General features: G+C 42.0%; 1 protein-coding gene across 4 annotated transcripts in view; it reads right to left on the bottom strand.

The window, feature by feature from the left end:
* The window catches only part of sgcz (sarcoglycan zeta), a 422,317-nt gene that overhangs the window by 212,735 nt on the left and 191,153 nt on the right, over positions 1–18,429 (bottom strand). The window contains exon 1 of one of the 4 annotated variants that reach the window (XM_079681301.1): positions 7,092–7,808. The exons of the other annotated variants lie outside the window; for them this stretch is intronic. Coding sequence (XP_079537427.1) covers positions 7,092–7,136 — 45 coding nt within the window. The 5' untranslated portion in view covers positions 7,137–7,808. Of the gene's footprint in view, positions 1–7,091; positions 7,809–18,429 lie in introns of those variants that run through there. 4 annotated transcript variants of the gene reach the window in all.

Genomic DNA, 18,429 nt, shown 5'->3' with positions numbered 1-18,429 from the left:
GTGTTGAACAGGTTGAGTAGTGGTCATATTGTAAAACAGAAACACTGGGGTTTAGTAGTCCGAACAAAGACGTGTTAGTGTTGTTCATTCGTCGTAACCACAGTATGTAAAGAGGAGAGGAGAGGAAACGAGAATACAAGAGAGAATATAGAAGGCTACAAGAGTCGGAAGAGGAAACAAAAGGGAAAAAAAGAAGATTGAGGATTGAAAAACTGACGGCAGGATGAAAGATGAATACTAACTTCAGCTCTGCTCCTGCACTGTCAGGGCAAAAAGCATGTGTGTGCGTGACAGCCATGTGATCTAAGGTCTTCAGTGTCACTACACTGCCTGTGCTGTGATAGCAACCCATTCATCATCTGAGCAGCTGGTGCCCTTGCACGCAAACACACACGAAAGAACACACACAAACATAAAATACATCCTGAATTTGGTTTGACTCCTTGCTTTGTGCCCTTTATTACTCCAACCTCTTTTTGGATGATCATTTATTTGACTCTCTTTTCCTTTTCACAAAATCCATACAAAATTCACCTTATAGCCTTTTCCTATTTCCCCTGCTTGCTTTTCTACTTCTCTTCATCAATAACGTTATGAAAGCGCACAACATACTTTATCATTTAAACATATTCACACGTCCTACACACAAGCACAACAGGTCCTACAGTAGCTGGCATACATTATTTAAGTGGGAAAACACGTCCCTTGTCAATAAGGGAAATGGTCTAAAATGGTCGAGTGAGCTTGTCTCTAGATGTACGAAAGCAAAGACAGTGGGTATAGTTGCCTCGAAAAAGCCTGCTAAGGGGTAGAAATCTGGAAACTTCCCACCTGTGAAAGAGCACTAATGGTCTAACCAAAATGCCAATTTGTGACACCATGAAAGGCACAAAGCCCCGATATAAGAACAAACCAATTTGAGAGCTGGTGGGGCTGGTATCAGAGGAAGAGAACGGGGAGACATAAAGAAGTTGACCTTGGCAGATGAGAGGCTGAACCTAATCTACCTAAGAGAAGCTCCACTGGGTCTGCACAGCTACCTCCGGTTATACACCTAACAGTACTAAGTAATAAGTAGAGAACTCAGTGTCAGCCCTCAGATGATACAGCAACTTGCAGGAGGGTACAACTGCATTCAACCCTTTACATCAACCACAGCCAGGTATCTGCCACTAGTAGACCCTTTTCACAGTAGACATTTTGGGTTGCCAGAGCAGGAAAAGCAAGTGAAATATAACCTTAACGAGGGCTGCATTCCTTTTAGGTGAGCCAGTCCCTGTTGGGCATGCTGACTCACTGAAATGGTTACTCAGACACTTATTGGAATGGAGCCATCGTTAATGGGATTATTTACACCTGTGCATTTCCTGCTTACACAGGCTAAAAAGTGTGCTGTGAAAAGGGCATATAGATGGAATGATACAGGAAACAGTATGGACCCTTTCACACATGCATTGCCACCCTGAAATTATCTAGACATTACCCTGAGGAGCTGTTGGTGAGAAAGCAACTGTCCAAATTCTGACTAGACATATTTTTAATGTCACGCCTCCTGCTAGCTGTACTCAGGCATCACACCTTAAGTTATATAAAGTGTCTGACACGTACAACCCCCGGCTGTGTACTAACGTACATGTGTGAAAGAGAAACCCACACATGTCTGGACCGGATAACCTGAAAATAGTCCGGAAAAAACATCTTATGTTAAGATGACACATGCAGTACAAAGAAGTGATCTTTGCACAGTAAAATACAATAGTATATTAAAAGGGACCTATCATGCAAAATGCACTTTTGTACGTCTTTTATACATGAATATGTGTCCCCGGTGTTCCAGGGAACTCACCAAGTGTCAGAAAACACAACCCTCTCTATTTTCCTCCATACCCAAAGCTCTTAAAAAGGGGCTGCAACGGATCTGATAAAAACTGATCCAGATTTGAACACTTCTATGACGTCACAGATGTGGCGCTACGGCTATTGGGCCAACTCCACCAATCAGGAGGAGACAGCCACGGACATTGCCGTTCGAAAGCGCTGGAGACGCTGTAGTACATATGCCAGGCCTGTAGATGGTGCTGTTCTCACAGAATCAGCCCATGAAAAGATAATGTTAAATTGAGCGAAATGAGGAATGGCTAAAATGCATGATCTGTTTGGTATTTTGAAAAATAAAAAGTATAAATATGCCTTATATAGGTATGGTCCTACACTATATTATTCAAATATAGCATGATAGGTCCACTTTAAATAATTGTTAATATTTTATCTTGAGTGTAGGTCATTCTAGTTCAGTCCGAATATCAGTAAGCAGAACCGTTTAAAACACTGAGATCATCAGCTTTTCATAAAAAAAACGGTATTCTTTTAAAATGTTTATTGCTAATAAAGAGACTGGAATTAACTCATGAAAGTTGTGAAGCAGCCACACAAAACGTTTCTCATACATACTCATGTTTTTACTTGCATTATAAATAGTTTAGCAGATTAATAATTGAAACACATTGGTCTATGGGTGATTAAAGATTCAGCAACCATACCCTTTAAAGATGTGTGGGTACCTCTGGTATCATTGGGATGATTACATGCTCTCAGTGTGGTAGGTGGATAGAAACAGCAGCATGGTAAAGAGCTTTCATCCAAACACATATTTATATGAAAACTAACCACAACAGGATTATCAGATGGAGTAATCATTCCCCAGGTTTTGCCTTATTTTAATTATTTTTAAACCATAGTGAGAAAAATGTCGTTCCACCAACAGGCATATATGAGCATACACTTATCCACATTCAAATACAGCACTGCTATTCCTCCTACATGCTTTTAAAATGAACTATAAATAACTTTTAAAGTAAGCCTAAATTCCCCAAAAAGTGTTGCCAATATTTTCATCATTTGTGGTTTCTTCCAGCAGACTGATGTTTCCCTCAGATCAAGTGGGAATAACTGTCAGTAGGAGATATCTTTGGAAAGTAAAATACAGCTTAAAAGTCACCAAGACTTTGAGCTGAACTCGAGGTCCTCAATACGACTGAGTCAAGAGTTTTCTGATTCATGGTATGGTGCGTGGTTAAACAGTTCAGAGACATCCACTCAGTGAGTCATGCTCTACAGAAAACCAAATGTTGCAACTTTAATTACAAATAAAAACTCCACTAGGTAGCTGTCACGTGAACATTTTTGATTATAATATTATCATTTATATTTCACAGGGTCACTAACCTTCTTTGTTACAATATGTCCTTGGGCATATGCACTGACAAAGTAAAAAAACAATGCAATCCACAGAAAAAGATAACAGTGTTCTGTGTATCAAACTCTAAGACACGAACATTGACCTTTTATCATCAACCATTTTTAAGGGATTTACAAACCTGGGTTAGACAAAAGTAATGAATACTCAGAGAAAGCGGACAGACTGACAATGCTTGGATGTACAGTTAACACAAACACACACACACACACACACACACACACACACACACACACACACACACACACACACACACACACACACACACACACACACACACACACACACACACATGAATTCTATTGAGTGGTAAGAGGGCTTTTGGCACAATACCAGAAACCAGCACAGACAAAAAGGAGAGAAGGGGGTTTGATGTCCTAGAAGGGTTATTTATCATAATTAAAAACACTCATATGCTCACATGACTTTACAGAATCTCAGATATTGTGTGCAGTACATGCCATCACTGTAGGACAGCTATCACTGACAGCTGGACAGTAACACCCAGAGGTGGGAGTAAGTCCTACATGTGCAAGTCATGAGCAAGTATCAAGTCTCAACATACAAGTCTCAAGCAAGTCCCAAGTCACTGTGGAGAGTCAAGCAAGTCACAAGTCAAGTCATACGAAATGATGATGAATAACCCCAGTTTCCGCATTTAAATCAGTTAACAATATTGTGGTTATGAAAAGTTTTGTTTTACTTTCAGCAATGGAGAGTGGGGCGCTGAAATTATAACCCTATAAGTTCTAAAAGGGCTCTAAAGTGAAAACAGGAGTACAACACAAATATTTTACATAAACATGTTAAGCCTCCTGCCCTGGCTCTCCTTCAGCAGGGTCACAGCATTTCTCCTGTCTAAGGTGCTCCCATATGATACTGTCTCATTGTTTTCCTAACTGTGTCTGTGCACAAAGAAATATTGCATCAAAGCCAATACAACGGAATAGTTTATGTACCAGGGCGCATGATGTGTGTGTGTGTGTGTGTGTGTGTGTGTGTGTGTGTGTGTGTGTGTGTGTGTGTGTGTGTGTGTGTGTGTGTGTGTGTGTGTGTGTGTGTGTGTGTGTGTGTGTGTGTGTGTGTGTGTGTGTGTGTTTGTGTGTTTGTTTGTGTTTAGACAGTGCAACATTAAGATTAAACACATTTCTTTCATTTGGGAACACCCACATATACAGTTGGCCAGATGTGTGTAAATTACTGCTCTACTTGGCGCTCCAGTAAATTTCTCGTGCGAACGAGATATGTAGCTCAGCGTAAATTCTATCAGGAAGACAATATAATCTGGTGTCACACGTTATCTCAATAAGCAATCAGGGGCGTTACGCCCCGGCTAGCCAATCATCGTACCTGCTAACCCCTTTAAATCTGCTCTCCCCTCCCTGTCAGTTGTCATTTCAGGTGTCAACGCACAAGCAGTAGCAGGGCTTCGTCCCAGCTCCAGGCATTATTCATCAGCTCCGCAGTCTTGCGGGTTAAGCTACAGGCGGCGTTCCCCAGTCGGCTAGCGGTTCCAGCCGCCCGCCCCGCAAACCCGGATGCGGGAGGAAAAGACAAGGAAATCGGGCTCCACGGAAGTTCCTCCGGCTTAATGGAAATGGGCTACTTCACGCAAACAATGACGCACGCCTTCAGTCTCTCGAGAGGGCATCACTGGCATCAGGGCCGCTCAAATGCGGCGCTCCACGCGGCACGGGTCCTCATCGCATGCGAAGCTTTACCCATTTCTGGCTTCAACCTCAACCCCTCCTGCAGACAGGCAGGGCTTAAGCTACATCCCATTGAAGCTACTTCCTCCTGCGCCTCACCTCTAAAACAGGCGTCAGGGTAGCGCTGGCAAGAGGCAGTTGCAACAAATTCACGAGATGTTTCGTTATATTGTTAGGACATTCGGGTCATGCCGAGTAAGATCGCTACCCCTCTAAGAGAGGGGTGTGGCGCGTGCAGAGCGAGCGAGCGAGCGAGATACATGTTTTCTAGAAGTAAACGAGGCAGCAGAAAAAGGAAAGGTCCGTGATCTTATGAATCTATCTTGCAAAACAGAAGAGCTAAATAAATGCAACGACCTCCCAAGAAGAGCTCGCCTCTCTCCAGTCTTTCCGATAAAATGGGTTATTGAACCCGAAGGGTGTTGCTTCTGCCTGGGAGGCGACACATAGTCATCCCCCTCCGTTTCCTCGACTACGATCTGGGAGCCGACAGGAAGTTCAACACTATGCATTGCTACTTTAGTTCAGGGGTAAGGTGAGTTCCAGGCAGTGTTGGGTGTAACGTGTTACAGTATGGAGTTTCAGTAACGTATTACTTTGCGTACGAAGAACGTAATACATTACTAATGCGGTTCGGGTAATTGCTACCCATTACAATGCTCAGTAACTAACGCAGTTTCAAGCTTCAACACAGTGTTACCTGAAATGAATGGTGTTTCGTGGGGCTTCTTTTCCTCAATGACCAAGTCGCTGCACATTATCCTGTTTATGACACGACCAGATACTAAATAAATTAAGAATTTACTCCTAATATTAATTTAATGATATTGACTGAATGATTTTTTTTCTTTTTTTTTCTTCTCCACTAAGAAATATTCAGTTTCTCGGTGCACCAACGGCTGGATCTGCGACAACATCTCCTCGGCAGCACTGTCCAATCCGTTCACAGTCTCTGATCCACTAAATCCTTACACATTACAGAGGTGAATTAGGTTCAAAGGTGGAATATCGCGTCATGACGTAACATGACATCGCCGTTTCTCTCCCAATACCGCTGTCAAACAAACATCAATAGAAGATTGCGTCGGGTAGTTTTTAATCATACAAAGCCAGATTCAATCAGAACTACTTCTTCAAACTATATTTTTCTAGAACGCCATGATGCATCGGTTATAGTGTGGTTCAGCGGCATTAACGCCGCCGCAGCGCGCGTGCACCGGAGCTTATTTCATCGTTAACTCACACGCCAGCGGTCGCCGTTAAGCACTCACTGTCCGTCCGTCAGATAAGCAGCCGATAATTATTTCCCATCTCTTAGCGACGTGTTTCAGTATGGATTTATGCCGTCGTCATCACAACACCGTCATAAGGTTATCTGGCATCCTACAGGTGATGTTGCTTGGCAACCGAGCTAATCAGTCATCTTGACTACTGTCACTATCATTGCGGCATTAAACCGTTTCCTACACAATAACAGATTCTTAGTGCTGCCCGACTTGTATAAGTATTTCAAGGTGCGGTCGCGTTCTAGTCACTTTGTTCAAGCGCTACTGCTCGTTACACCTCTATTCGCTTAGCGTAGGCTACTAGCATGACTGGTATTGCTCAGGGCAATCTCGAAGACAAAGATCAATGTTCCCCCTTTCTACGCACGGAGATATGTATCTTAGTGTGCCGGCCAAGGCTGGCTCTTCAAAGCAGATATTAACGACGCGCTTTAAAGTTCCCATCATCCGTTCAGCGGAACTCTTTCAGTAAGGAAAAACTACGCGTGCACCAGTTATTTTGGTAAATAATATGAATAGTTGTCTCTCCCCAGTTCAAATCACCCACTGCCCAGGGAGATCCCCTTATGCGTTGCCTTTACGCCATCTATTGTCCAAATACAACATTACTAACCTATAACTCCGCTCAACTGGGAAAAGAGAAGAAGAAAGAAGAAGAGACTCCTCCAGGAGCAAAGCGTTCCTAATCATGAGGAACTATAGGCCCAGTCACACACCCGGAGTGCCAAGGCATCACATCAAGCTCATGGTATTAATGTTCCTCTAACCAAACTGCGTGCATCCACATAAACGTCAAGGCGTATACAGCAAACATCTTCAACGACAGTTGCTCTTCCTCACCGGGCAACCGTACTTCGCATGCGGATAATCTTTGGCACGCATCATCTCCCGTTTCCTGGACGTGGCATCCGCCGGCCTCACGACGACCGCGTTTCCCCCGACTCTTAAGGACGTGCACTGCACATCCTCCGTTTTGGGGGGAATATCTGCATGAGATCCTCCACCATAGCGGCACGCTCAGATTTCCACTAATGCTTACACATTTATTATCACACTCGCTGGATCTAACACTAGCGTCCCTCCATCATCCTCTTCTCAGATGATAGAAGACGGTCTTAATCACTCAATCAGCTATCAGCATCTATGACTCATCTGGCGCACTTAACTGCTAATTAAGCTAGACTATATCACGGGTCATGTCTCAGTATTTAACTAAGTGTATGGTTTTTCTGCGTGAATCCTGCACTTCACTCATATTCTCGGGATCATGCTCACTTGGCTTGTGTCAATCCAGGTTATGATATTGATGCATCACTGTACTCCAGCTAACAGCTCTCGTGCATTACATCTACATCTCCCTCTTCGCCGGACATCGGCTCGCGCCCGGACATCAGCGCGTGCTGGCTATCCAAGGTCTCAAACACTAAATGGTAATCATGCCTATAACTGGTGGTGGTGCTTTCATAGCACGTCAGCATGTATACGTGTCACTGTTTATGTTTAACCCTGCATGTCAGGTCCCGACCTCCTGGTCCGTGTTCATGTTTAACCCTGCGGGTGCAGGTTGCGGGTGCAGGTTGCGGACATGGGTCTGCGTTAGGTTTAACCCTGCGAATGCAGGTTGCGGACTCAGGTCCGTGTTAGGTTTAACCCTGCGAATGCAGGTTGCGGCCAGTGGGTCTGCGTCATGTTTAACCCTGCAGTGCAGGTTGCGGCCAGTGGGTCCGCGCATGTCTAACCCCGCAGCCCGGAAGCGATTCCGGCGCTCATCACGTCCCCATGTTAATCTCTCATTTCATCCATAGATATCCGCAGCCAGCCGCAAGGTAAGAATTGCTCACAGCTCAGTACTTCATACTTCACTTCTTTTGGGGGTTCATCAGAGCGGTTCTTTCCCTCCTGAATGATCATCCTGCAAACCCGGGGCCTAATCGCCAAAACATCATTACAGTTACTTGTTGTAATACGTCAATCACTATTCCCGCATATCATGTGTCCCGATAATAAACATGTATTTTATACATCACGTCTCTCCTGATTGAAATGTAGCTCAGCGTAAGTTCAATCAGGAAGACAATATCATCTGGTGTCACACGTTATCTCAATAAGCGATCAGGGGCGTTCCCCCCCGGCTAGCCAATCATCGCACCTGCTAACCCCTTTAAATCTGCTCTCCCCTCCCTGTCAGTTGTCATTTCAGGTGTCAACGCACAACCCTCCTCCACCCCTTCGCCTCCTGTCTCCTAATACAGGGCCAAGCTGAAACCTTCTCCCTTCAGATCGGACAAACTACTACCACCACCACCACCACCAGTGTCTAGACCCCGGGGGGGTTCATCAGAGCGGTTCTTTCCCTCCTGAATGATCCTCCTGCAAACCCGGGGCCTAATCGCCAAAACATCTTTACAGTTACTTGTAATACGTCAATCACTATTCCCGCATATCATGTGTCCCGATAATAAACATGTATTCCATACATCACGTCTCTCCTGATTGAAATAGTATCTTCTTTTTTTTTTCATTGCCCTTTAGGGGCTCCGTACAATACAAAAACAAATGCAAATATTTAATTTAAAAAAGTAAAGTCCTTTCGAGTCATCTGTCTCAAGTCAAGTCTCAAGTCATGAATGCCAAGTCAAAGTCAAGTCAAGTCTTTTATCAATGTTATTCAAGCAAGTCTCAAGTCCAAAAATATGCGACTCGAGTCCCCCACCTCTGGTAACACCACATTGTGAAGCTTTATAAGGAACTTGTATAACCAAAGCTGTACAACTCAGCCTTTTTTAGCAATCAAATCTTATACCAAAGTCATTGGAAAAAAGGAAGAACCATCATCAAAGTGATAACAAACAGCTCTCCAGAGATGTCACTTTCCCCAAGATGACGTGTCTTTCCCTGCCTATTCAACATCCCAAACCCAGGATAAGTGTCCATGGACTCCATGCTAATAGCTCGGAAACAGTTTTCTACTCATAGTTTGTTGCTATGTTCTGTCTGTTGTAGTTTACTGTAAGGCCAGTGTTAAAACTAAATTCATAACTGTTCTATAAAATGTAGGAACTGATATGGATTGGGTAAAAACGATGTTCTCCACCTATGAAGATGCAGTACAATAAATAGCAGAAATGTCACCCTGATTCAGTTTATAACAGAAAAAAATACTTACAGAGATGTATATTTCTATAGTTTTTTTTAATGTATTATTAGGATCACTTCCCAGTATCTATTGCATAAGGGTGTACAGTAATCCGCAGTCAGCATTTCCTATTCCAGTTTGAATTCAGTTGCGTCACAGACCTTTCCCATGTGTCTGTTTCCTTTCTGAATACATTTCAGGATGAGTCATAGGGACTTTGTTTGATGAAAAGGAGAGCAGTTACTATTATAATAAAGATGAGTTTGTTTATAATTTAATGGCACCTGGGAACCTTACGGTATGCCCTTATTGATTAATGATATTGATGTTAACACTGAATACTACCTTGTGTTACATTAATCATGCTCTCCTACGGTTACTAATAAGTGTAAGGAGTAGGTATGTTTATTAAGTAGAATGCCGAAATGCAGCATGACGATATTCCTTTACTGAAGGGACAGGTTTACTTACAGGTTCGTAATATGCACGGCTCGGCAGCATGCAGCCAAAACGCCATAATCACCCAAGTTATTGGCTTAATTAACGTTGGTGAGATGGCTGTAATTAAAATGATTTTCTCTGCCAGTCCCTGAGATTACTGAAGTGCCAAATTAATTCTGACGAGCATCTTTTTTTCAAGGCTTTACTAAACATTTTGCATTCATTGTTTGAATCCTTATCCCCAGTCACTGTCAACAGAGCATTTCTTTCTGGGGATGACAGTCCTTGATCTGTGTTTTCCTTGCATTGGAAAGCAGCCATTCATAATCCCCACCATTAATAAACATGGTGCAATGAAAGAGTTTCTGCTCAAACAATATTTTACACAAAGCCATGGTTTATTACAAAATTAGCTGTATTTTCAAACTGAACATGATACAAACAACTACTGGTTTGTGTTGCTATCTCTGTAGACCAGCTTTGTTTGGTGACACCTGACTAAATAGAAATACCCTCATATAGTTGCTCACAAAAAAACGCTTCTTGGCTGTGAATGAGAAAGATAATGTCCGGCCCCACTGCCCAAGTGCCCAGCTTCACAATAAACATTATAATGAATGGGTTTAAACACAGTGCCATTGTCCTGGTGTCCATTTGCCTATAAAAAACAGCCTCTCTTTCCCTAAAAATGAATTATTAGTTTGGAGGCTAAATAGCCTTTTTCTGGACAAAGTGGCAGTCTGGAGGGCAGTTACAGCCGGGCTCTCTCTTGTCAGGGACAAGTCAAAGGATGGCTACACTGCGAGAGATGGATATTGCAGTGCACAAACCACCCGACAACAGAGGCGCTTCAGAAGTGTCTGGCCTCACACTGGTTCACAGCCATGGGAAACAAAATCAAAAAGCCAAGTTTCTCACAACTATAACCTAAAAGCAAACTTTTCTCTGTGCGACAAAATGGAAGAGACAGCGAGGCCGCTATCAAAGCGATGACCTCTTACCAGGCCGGGGGAGGCAAGCAAGGTCCATCAGCTCTAATTTGCATCCAATGTTTGTTTGTGTGTTCATCATTTGGCACAAACAAAATGTTCTGGATGCATTTACCATTGAAGAAAATCCTAACACGAGTGCCCATAATCAGCAGGGTGACGGTGGAAGGGCTTGCAACGTTAGCCTCTGCAGTGTGAGTCATTGAACAAACATCATTTTGTATACAGGGTGTGTTTGCCTACTGAACTTACTTGAAACATTTTTTGATACCTGACTTCAAATGGCATATGTGTGTTTTATCTGAGCTGCAAGTCCCTGGGTCATTAGTAAAGATTTCAGTATAAATAAACTCCATGTTCTTCTTTCCCTCCATCTCCAACGGCCTTATTCTGTCTTTATTTTGTATCAAACCCACTTAACCTATATCTACGACTTCATTTGTCTGCTCATTGGTAAGGTAGTTTTAAATAATATGAGACCCCTTTTAGCTTTCTGAAAGAGAAACAATGTGATCTTGACGTTGATTTTCAGTATTTTGTTTTATTCGATTTGGCAAAAAAAAATTGTACTTCCCTGAGAATTGTTGTTCTCACGGCTTGTGTTACCTTGCGTTATTAATGAAATCTTGTTTTTAATTGCATTTTCAGAATGGCTATATTAGTTTGTCCCTGGGGCTACTCTTCTTCATCATTAAATGTTTGATCAGGACCAACAATGATTTGCTCTGTCACCCAAGGGTGCTTATCAGTTACAGTTACATGATAGGATGACAATAAATGGCATAATGCTCCTGTAAGAATGTTACCTGTATTCAGTCAGAATTGTTGTCATTGTTGTTTACTTGAATGATAAACACAGTAGATTTGGCTGAGATGGATCAGTTCTAAGCCGCTTTGCTTCTTATCAAAAAGCTATCTCACATAGCTGAAGGCGCAAACGGAATCCTCAGTGGAAACACATTGAGTGGAGCTACAGCTACAGAACATTAGAATTGGATTTAATATTTCTGCTGCATAAGATATACTACTAAAAAAACATCCTAAATGACAACATATGGAAAATGGTAATGGGTTATTTTCCATAATTTAAATCCAACATGTTAATTATCAATAATTGAGAAAAAAAAAAATGCCGGTATTGTTTTTGTAAAAAATATAAATGTTGTATTAGGAAAGCAATTCTTTATCATATTTGGTCAACTGAAATTACTTCTGCAGTGTTACTATATAATTGATGGTAAAACTATTAGTTCTACTATAAACGATGGCTGTGGTTTCAGGTGGACTTTAAATCATTGACATTGTTGCATTTCTCTCTCCATCATGCTGCCGACTGCTACCTTTATTTGTGCACAGCAAACAACGTATTGGGCCCGTCTTTTGTCCAATTTCAAATCAAGATTCTTTCTCATCTCAATGTGATCTGAATGTCTCTCTCCTGCATCATGCAATCAGAAATTGTCAGCAGAAAAAACACTGCAACCTTTTTCAATTATCACTCCAAAGATTAAAAAAGAAGCTGATGATTGGTCCCTGTAGTGCTAACTTGAACATTTTCACACAAGTTTTTGGTGTCGCCAAATGGAAATGTGTTCTTTGATTCATTTGCCTCCTCTCCCTTTTTAGCCATCCCTCCTCTCTCCCTGCCGTTACGTCTCTGATTATAAACAGAGCCAACGCTTGGCACAGAGGAGAGGAGGTAGGGCTGCAGGGGTCACAGCTGGTACCCTGGATGAGGACCTGGCACAAGACAAAGAAAGAGAGGAGAAAAGTGGAGATTGAGAAAGAACTTAAAATAGGAGATGGACAGATGGAGGGTAAAATGAAATAGAGGGCTGGGGGGAGGGAGAGAAGGGGATAATGATGATGAGACTTCAGCTGGGCCGAATGGAGCTATTGGCTGGATAAAAGTGAAACTGATTGGGCTGAGAGAGTTATGGAGGGTGAAAAAGGGGGGAGAGAAAGGAGAGAGACGGATAGTGGGGATGGGTAGCAGATGGGTACACCCCTGTTACTCTCTGCTGACCACTCGTTGTTCATCAAAGAGGGATTCTTAGGCACAAAAGGCGAGCGGATATGGACAAGGCGAGCAAGAAGGAGGCAATAATCTGACACCTTTCTTCGTTATTTCTCTCCACCCAGCCACTGTGTGCTGATTAAACAATCACAAGCCCTTTCAATAACAGGGTGGCACATTCCAGGACTTTTCCTCAGATAAGGCTCTTCAAATGTCCCTCAAAATTAAACCATTTCTTAAAACTGCATTCATTTATTTGTTGGCAACTTAGGCGCAACATAAAAGCTGTAACGTGACGTTTTTAGGGTGGACATTTTATTTTTATTGTTGACTACAGTACATGTCCATTCTAAGGAACATTATTCATTATTTCTTATCATGTATTCTGACCTCCTGGTAAATAGAAGTCAAACCTTCAATCACTTTTTAACACTGGGATAAATCACTGTCTCCTTGGCAACTAAACACTGTACTATGTTCACCAGCCGAGATAAGAGACATATTTTTCACCCGTGGATATCATCCATGCAACTAAATGCATAGCTATATTTATGATTACTTTGTATGCTTTTTATTTCCAAGTTACCGTGTTTACATGTTTGCATTGTCTTTGTGATACAGAGTGACTGGCTCTGTACATCTATAGAAATTGAGTTACATCCAAGTATGAATACTTGTTATGTGTATCATGCAGAGCAGTTTACGCAACCACTGTGTTTAGTTATTCTAGAACAGCGATCTCAGCGTGCAGAAAGTTTTCAGTGAAAAGAAGAATATTGCTGAGAGAGTCTTTCTTCATCTTCGTTAACGTTGTCTTCCCTCTGAACAAACTCCATTAGCAATTAACGTGTATGGCTGAACACAAACAGCCAAGTTATACAAGTGCTGAAGTGTATCTCCGTCGATAGCTTAGCCCTGCAGCGCAGTTTAATATTTTAAGAGACTCACGTGAGGTGCATATTAGCCTTCCAACACAGTCACCATAGGTTTTGCAAAGCCCATTAACACAGGAATATTGATCCAACAGTTATAGATTGCAGGCTGTAAAAGCAAAACATATGCTAAAAGATGCTGCAATACTCTGCAGATCTGAGGGGAACTGCAGGGTCGGATTATTCTCTGTGGTTTCATCACTACAGGCAACACCTTTGACTTTCCTAATGAAATTTCATCCACTGCTTATGTTAAACTATTGAATAAAGCAGTTGTATTTCATGTGGTTTTGAAACCGGAATTTTCATTGGAAATGAAACTGAGTCATTCATCTCTTCTTTGATGCTTATATGTATTAAGAGTAAAACAGTGACTAAAACCTTCCTGTAGCAGAGGATGCTTACTCAGGTAAGACCTTGCATGTTGAGGCCCTTAGTCTTCCTGTAGCCATCCGCACACACTTACACACTTATTGCTCTTACTTTAAAAGCAGCTCAGAATACAGTAGCCTACAGCACTGAGAAGTGGTGGGACTAAAAAGCAGATAGAATACACACAAGAAAGGCACAGTGCTGATCAAGGCTCACACACACACACACACACACACACACACACACACACACACACACACACACACACACACACACACACACACACACACACACACACACACACACACACACACACACACACACACACACACACACTCACTTACACATGCTCTCCTATCAGATGCACATAGTTGGCAGTCATCCTGGACATCTGTCTTTCTCGGCTCTGCCCAGCCCAGGGTCAGTAACATACAGTACATCATAAACCTTTCTCTATCTCCCTCTCTCTCTCTCTCTCTCTCTCTCTCTCTCTCTCTCTCTCTCTCTCTCTCTCTCTCTCTCTCTCTCTCTCTCTCTCTCTCTCTCTCTCTCTCTCTCTCTCTCCTCTCTCTCTCTATCTCTCTCTCTCTCTTTCTCTCGCTCTCTCTCTCTCTCTGTGCACCATCGGCCCTCGCTCTTCCTCCATCTGTCTTTCCCAGTCGATGCCTCCTCCTTCCTGTACTCGGACTGCTAATGCAGCTCAGCTCAGGGTCAGCTGCAGCTCCACATCGCATCTTCTCTGACTCACTCCTCTCACGCCCCCCATTTCGGCACTTTTTTTTTCTTCACAATCATCCCTTACGGTTTACCGTGTGCTTATTGCCCTCTTGTTCCATCTCTTGCTCTACCTGTATCGGCTTCCCTCTTCCCCTCTCTTGCTTTACTCCCCTTATCTCTCTCCCTCTCCTTATGTTCTGTCTACTCGCCAGCAGAGCCCCAGGGTTAAAACATGCTGGCATCCACTAGTCTGGCAGGTGTGTGTGTGTATATCAGGGTGTGTAATGTGGAGGAGGTTGCTTCATTACACAGTTGACATCTGTAGTATACAGTATGAGTGTGCAATTCATGGGTCGCTTTCATATAATGTCACAAACCAAAAGAGTAAACCAGCTGTATAATCTCGAGATGTGAGGAACTCTGTGTGTGTGTGTGTGTGTGTGTGTGTGTGTGTGTGTGTGTGTGTGTGTGTGTGTGTGTGTGTGTGTGTGCGTGCGCGTGTGTGCGTGTGTGGCAAATACATGAATACTGTGGTAATTCAAAATGTGTATTGTTTCCCTGAAATGTACTGCATGTACATTCACTGAATGATGCTCACATATTTTGCTGATCGTCAAAGTTGCTATTGGACCCCAAATATGTTCTATTCACCCCTAGTACAGGTAAGAAGTAACTTTTGTTTACATGTTACAAATCCTTCGAAAAATGGGCTCTGTAAATATTCTATAAGAAACGATAACCTTCTTTCCAGAATATGGTATTCAATTGCAACGGGGTACTTGTTAAGGTTCAAACAACAAATACTTAACAATAATTACTGTTACTGTTTGTATGGTGCTAGGACATGTTAATGTTTATGGATTTGTTAAAAATAAAAGGCTTATACTTTCTAAGACTATCCAATTTCATTCATATTTAATGTCCAATCCTCAAATATCGCAGACCATGGACATGCTCAATATCCACCTCTGTGTGTTCCAGTTGGAAGTTTATAGTAGTAACACTGTGAAGTAAATGTGTGAGTCACTGTTTTTATCGATCATCAATGGTCATTTGGTAGCATTATATCGCCCTCCAGCAAGTATTTGATGAAGAACAATTTGAGCAACTTATCAATCCATGTCTCCAATGTGCATTGCTGGTATTTCCACAGTGACTATCTAAACAATAAAGGAGCAGACAGACTTTAACTGCTACGCTGGCCATAACCGTGCAGACACAACCAAACACACATTAAACTACTTAATGGAGAAGAGAGTCACAACAATAAATTACAGCTGTAAACATTGTCCGTCCTAGTGCTGGTTTGTAACCCAAACCCATTGTCATTTTTACAGGTCAGAAGCAGCAAAGCATGCAACCACACCGTAAAGGGCTAATAAAAAAGAATCACATCTCAGTTTCATTTTTTTAATGGCCGCCGTGTTAGTAGCCATATTGTTACTATTACTGGTTAAAAATGATTATGTTATGTCTTAAATGAAAACATAAAACCATAAAGCCTGACACAAAAATACACGCATTTAATTAGACTTAGCAACCAGGTACACCCATAAACACACATTCAGGAACTAAAAAAGTTCAGTGACAACACACACACACACACACACACACACACACACACACACACACACACACACACACACACACACACATATATTTGGATGTTGATCTGAGACTAATAAATATGTGTTTGAAGCTTAACAGCCTTTTACAAAAAGTAAGAATGGTATTCACACTAGACACACAGCACTGTTGGGACATTTAAAACAACGATTTGAAGTAATTCCAGAAAAAGCAGATTCCCAGAAGGAGGCTGGAACTGCAAAGTTGTGTACAGAATCAGACATTATAAATAAGCTCCCGCGGGTAGAAATTATTGTTCTTCTACCAAGTGCATAATCTCACTAAACTCTAAAAGGTAAGACAAAGTTAATTAAAGGTCTTCCAGTAGCTTATCATGTTGCATTACAACCAGAAAAAACTACCTTTTTAACGTTGGAACTTTTTGTGTCTGACTAGACGTGCCAACACGTTATCTACATGACATTAAGAACATTAAGATAGCAGGAAAACAACTATATGCTAAGTAAAGATATAGCCTGGTATAAAGTGGTACAATGCAGGGAAATATGACGCTCTCTGAAATTGTTGTCGTATATACATAATGCCCACCTTCCACCCCCCCCAGGTTTATATTGTTAACTCTGTCAGCATTGTTGGATGCTGTTTACGATGTGCTTGCTGTTAGCAGCGTCAGCCGCTAGCCGCCGGCTAAGCCATGCCAGGTGGATGAGCTGTGTGGAGACAATCCCTCAATCATATTCTCTGACTTCCACACCTGGGTCAGAATATATTCTTGTTGATATATAAAGAGCGGAACTTCAGTGCACAGCTTGGCTCCCCAAGGCTAATGCACAAAATAAAAAGTTTATTCAGTGGTGGATTCAGAACTTCAGAAATGTTGTAGGCCTATACCGGCTGAAGGAGAATAAGACAGAACAGCTTGCTGTCATGCAAAAAAGTATATAATTCATTCCAAAACACAAGAAAATTAAAGCTTTATTGGCTATATCTTAGCATTTCTTAACTGCCTTTAAAAGAAAAGATAAGATAGTGTGACAGCTCATTCAGACAGCTGCTGTTTGAGTGATTGCAACATAAATAATCTGAGTTTCATGCTGGCGAAAGTGATAATTACATGAAGACCTCTAGACAATTGTTTTGGTGGTGGGACAGGTTCTGGCACAAAGCATAAAAACCATGAATAGGAGGGCAAAAGGGGCAACATGCCCAGCCACTATTGGATTTAGCTTTATTCTGTCCTCAGAGAAGAGAGACAGGGACACTGTTGCCAAATGCTCACTTAGCAGACGGGGGAGAAAGGATAGGACACATAATTTCTTCTTGGAAAAAGACAACCAATGTGGCACAACCTGAGTGTCAGACTAGTTGCCAGCAAAGTGCAAAGGCTTATTTAAAGTGATGAATGTGACTTGAGTAAAGCTAGCTAAAATATGCAGAAGAATAACATGTAAGAATCTCATATGTCTGGAGACTATAAAGTATGCTTTGGGGTTTTTAATTTTGAAGCTAAACAAAAGCCAATAAAAAAAATGCAATCTTAACTTAAAGTGGACATATCATGCTATATTTGAATAATATAGTGTAGGACCATACCTATATAAGGCATATTTATACTTTTTATTTTCCAAAATCCCAAACAGATCATGCATTTTAACCATTCCTCATTTCGCTCAATTTAACACTGTCTTTTCATGGGCTGAATCTGTGAGAACAGCACCATCTACAGGCCTGGCATATGTACTACAGCGTCTCCAGCGCTTTCGAACGGCAATGCCCGTGGCTGTCTCCTCCTGATTGGTGGAGTTGGCCCAATAGCCATAGCGCCACTTCTGTGACGTCATAGAAGTGTTGAAATCTGGATCAGTCTGTATCAGATCCGTTGCAGCCCGTTTTTAAGAGATTTGGGTATGGAGGAAAATAGAGAGGGTTGTGTTTTCTGACACTTGGTGAGTTCCCTGGAACACCGGGGACACATATTCATGTATAC

The sequence above is a fragment of the Notothenia rossii genome (genome assembly GCF_949606895.1).
Source record: "Notothenia rossii genome assembly, chromosome: 1".
Classification (NCBI taxonomy): domain Eukaryota; kingdom Metazoa; phylum Chordata; class Actinopteri; order Perciformes; family Nototheniidae; genus Notothenia; species Notothenia rossii.
Note: the sequence above shows the minus strand (reverse complement) of the source record. Positions and strands in the feature narration are given on the sequence as shown.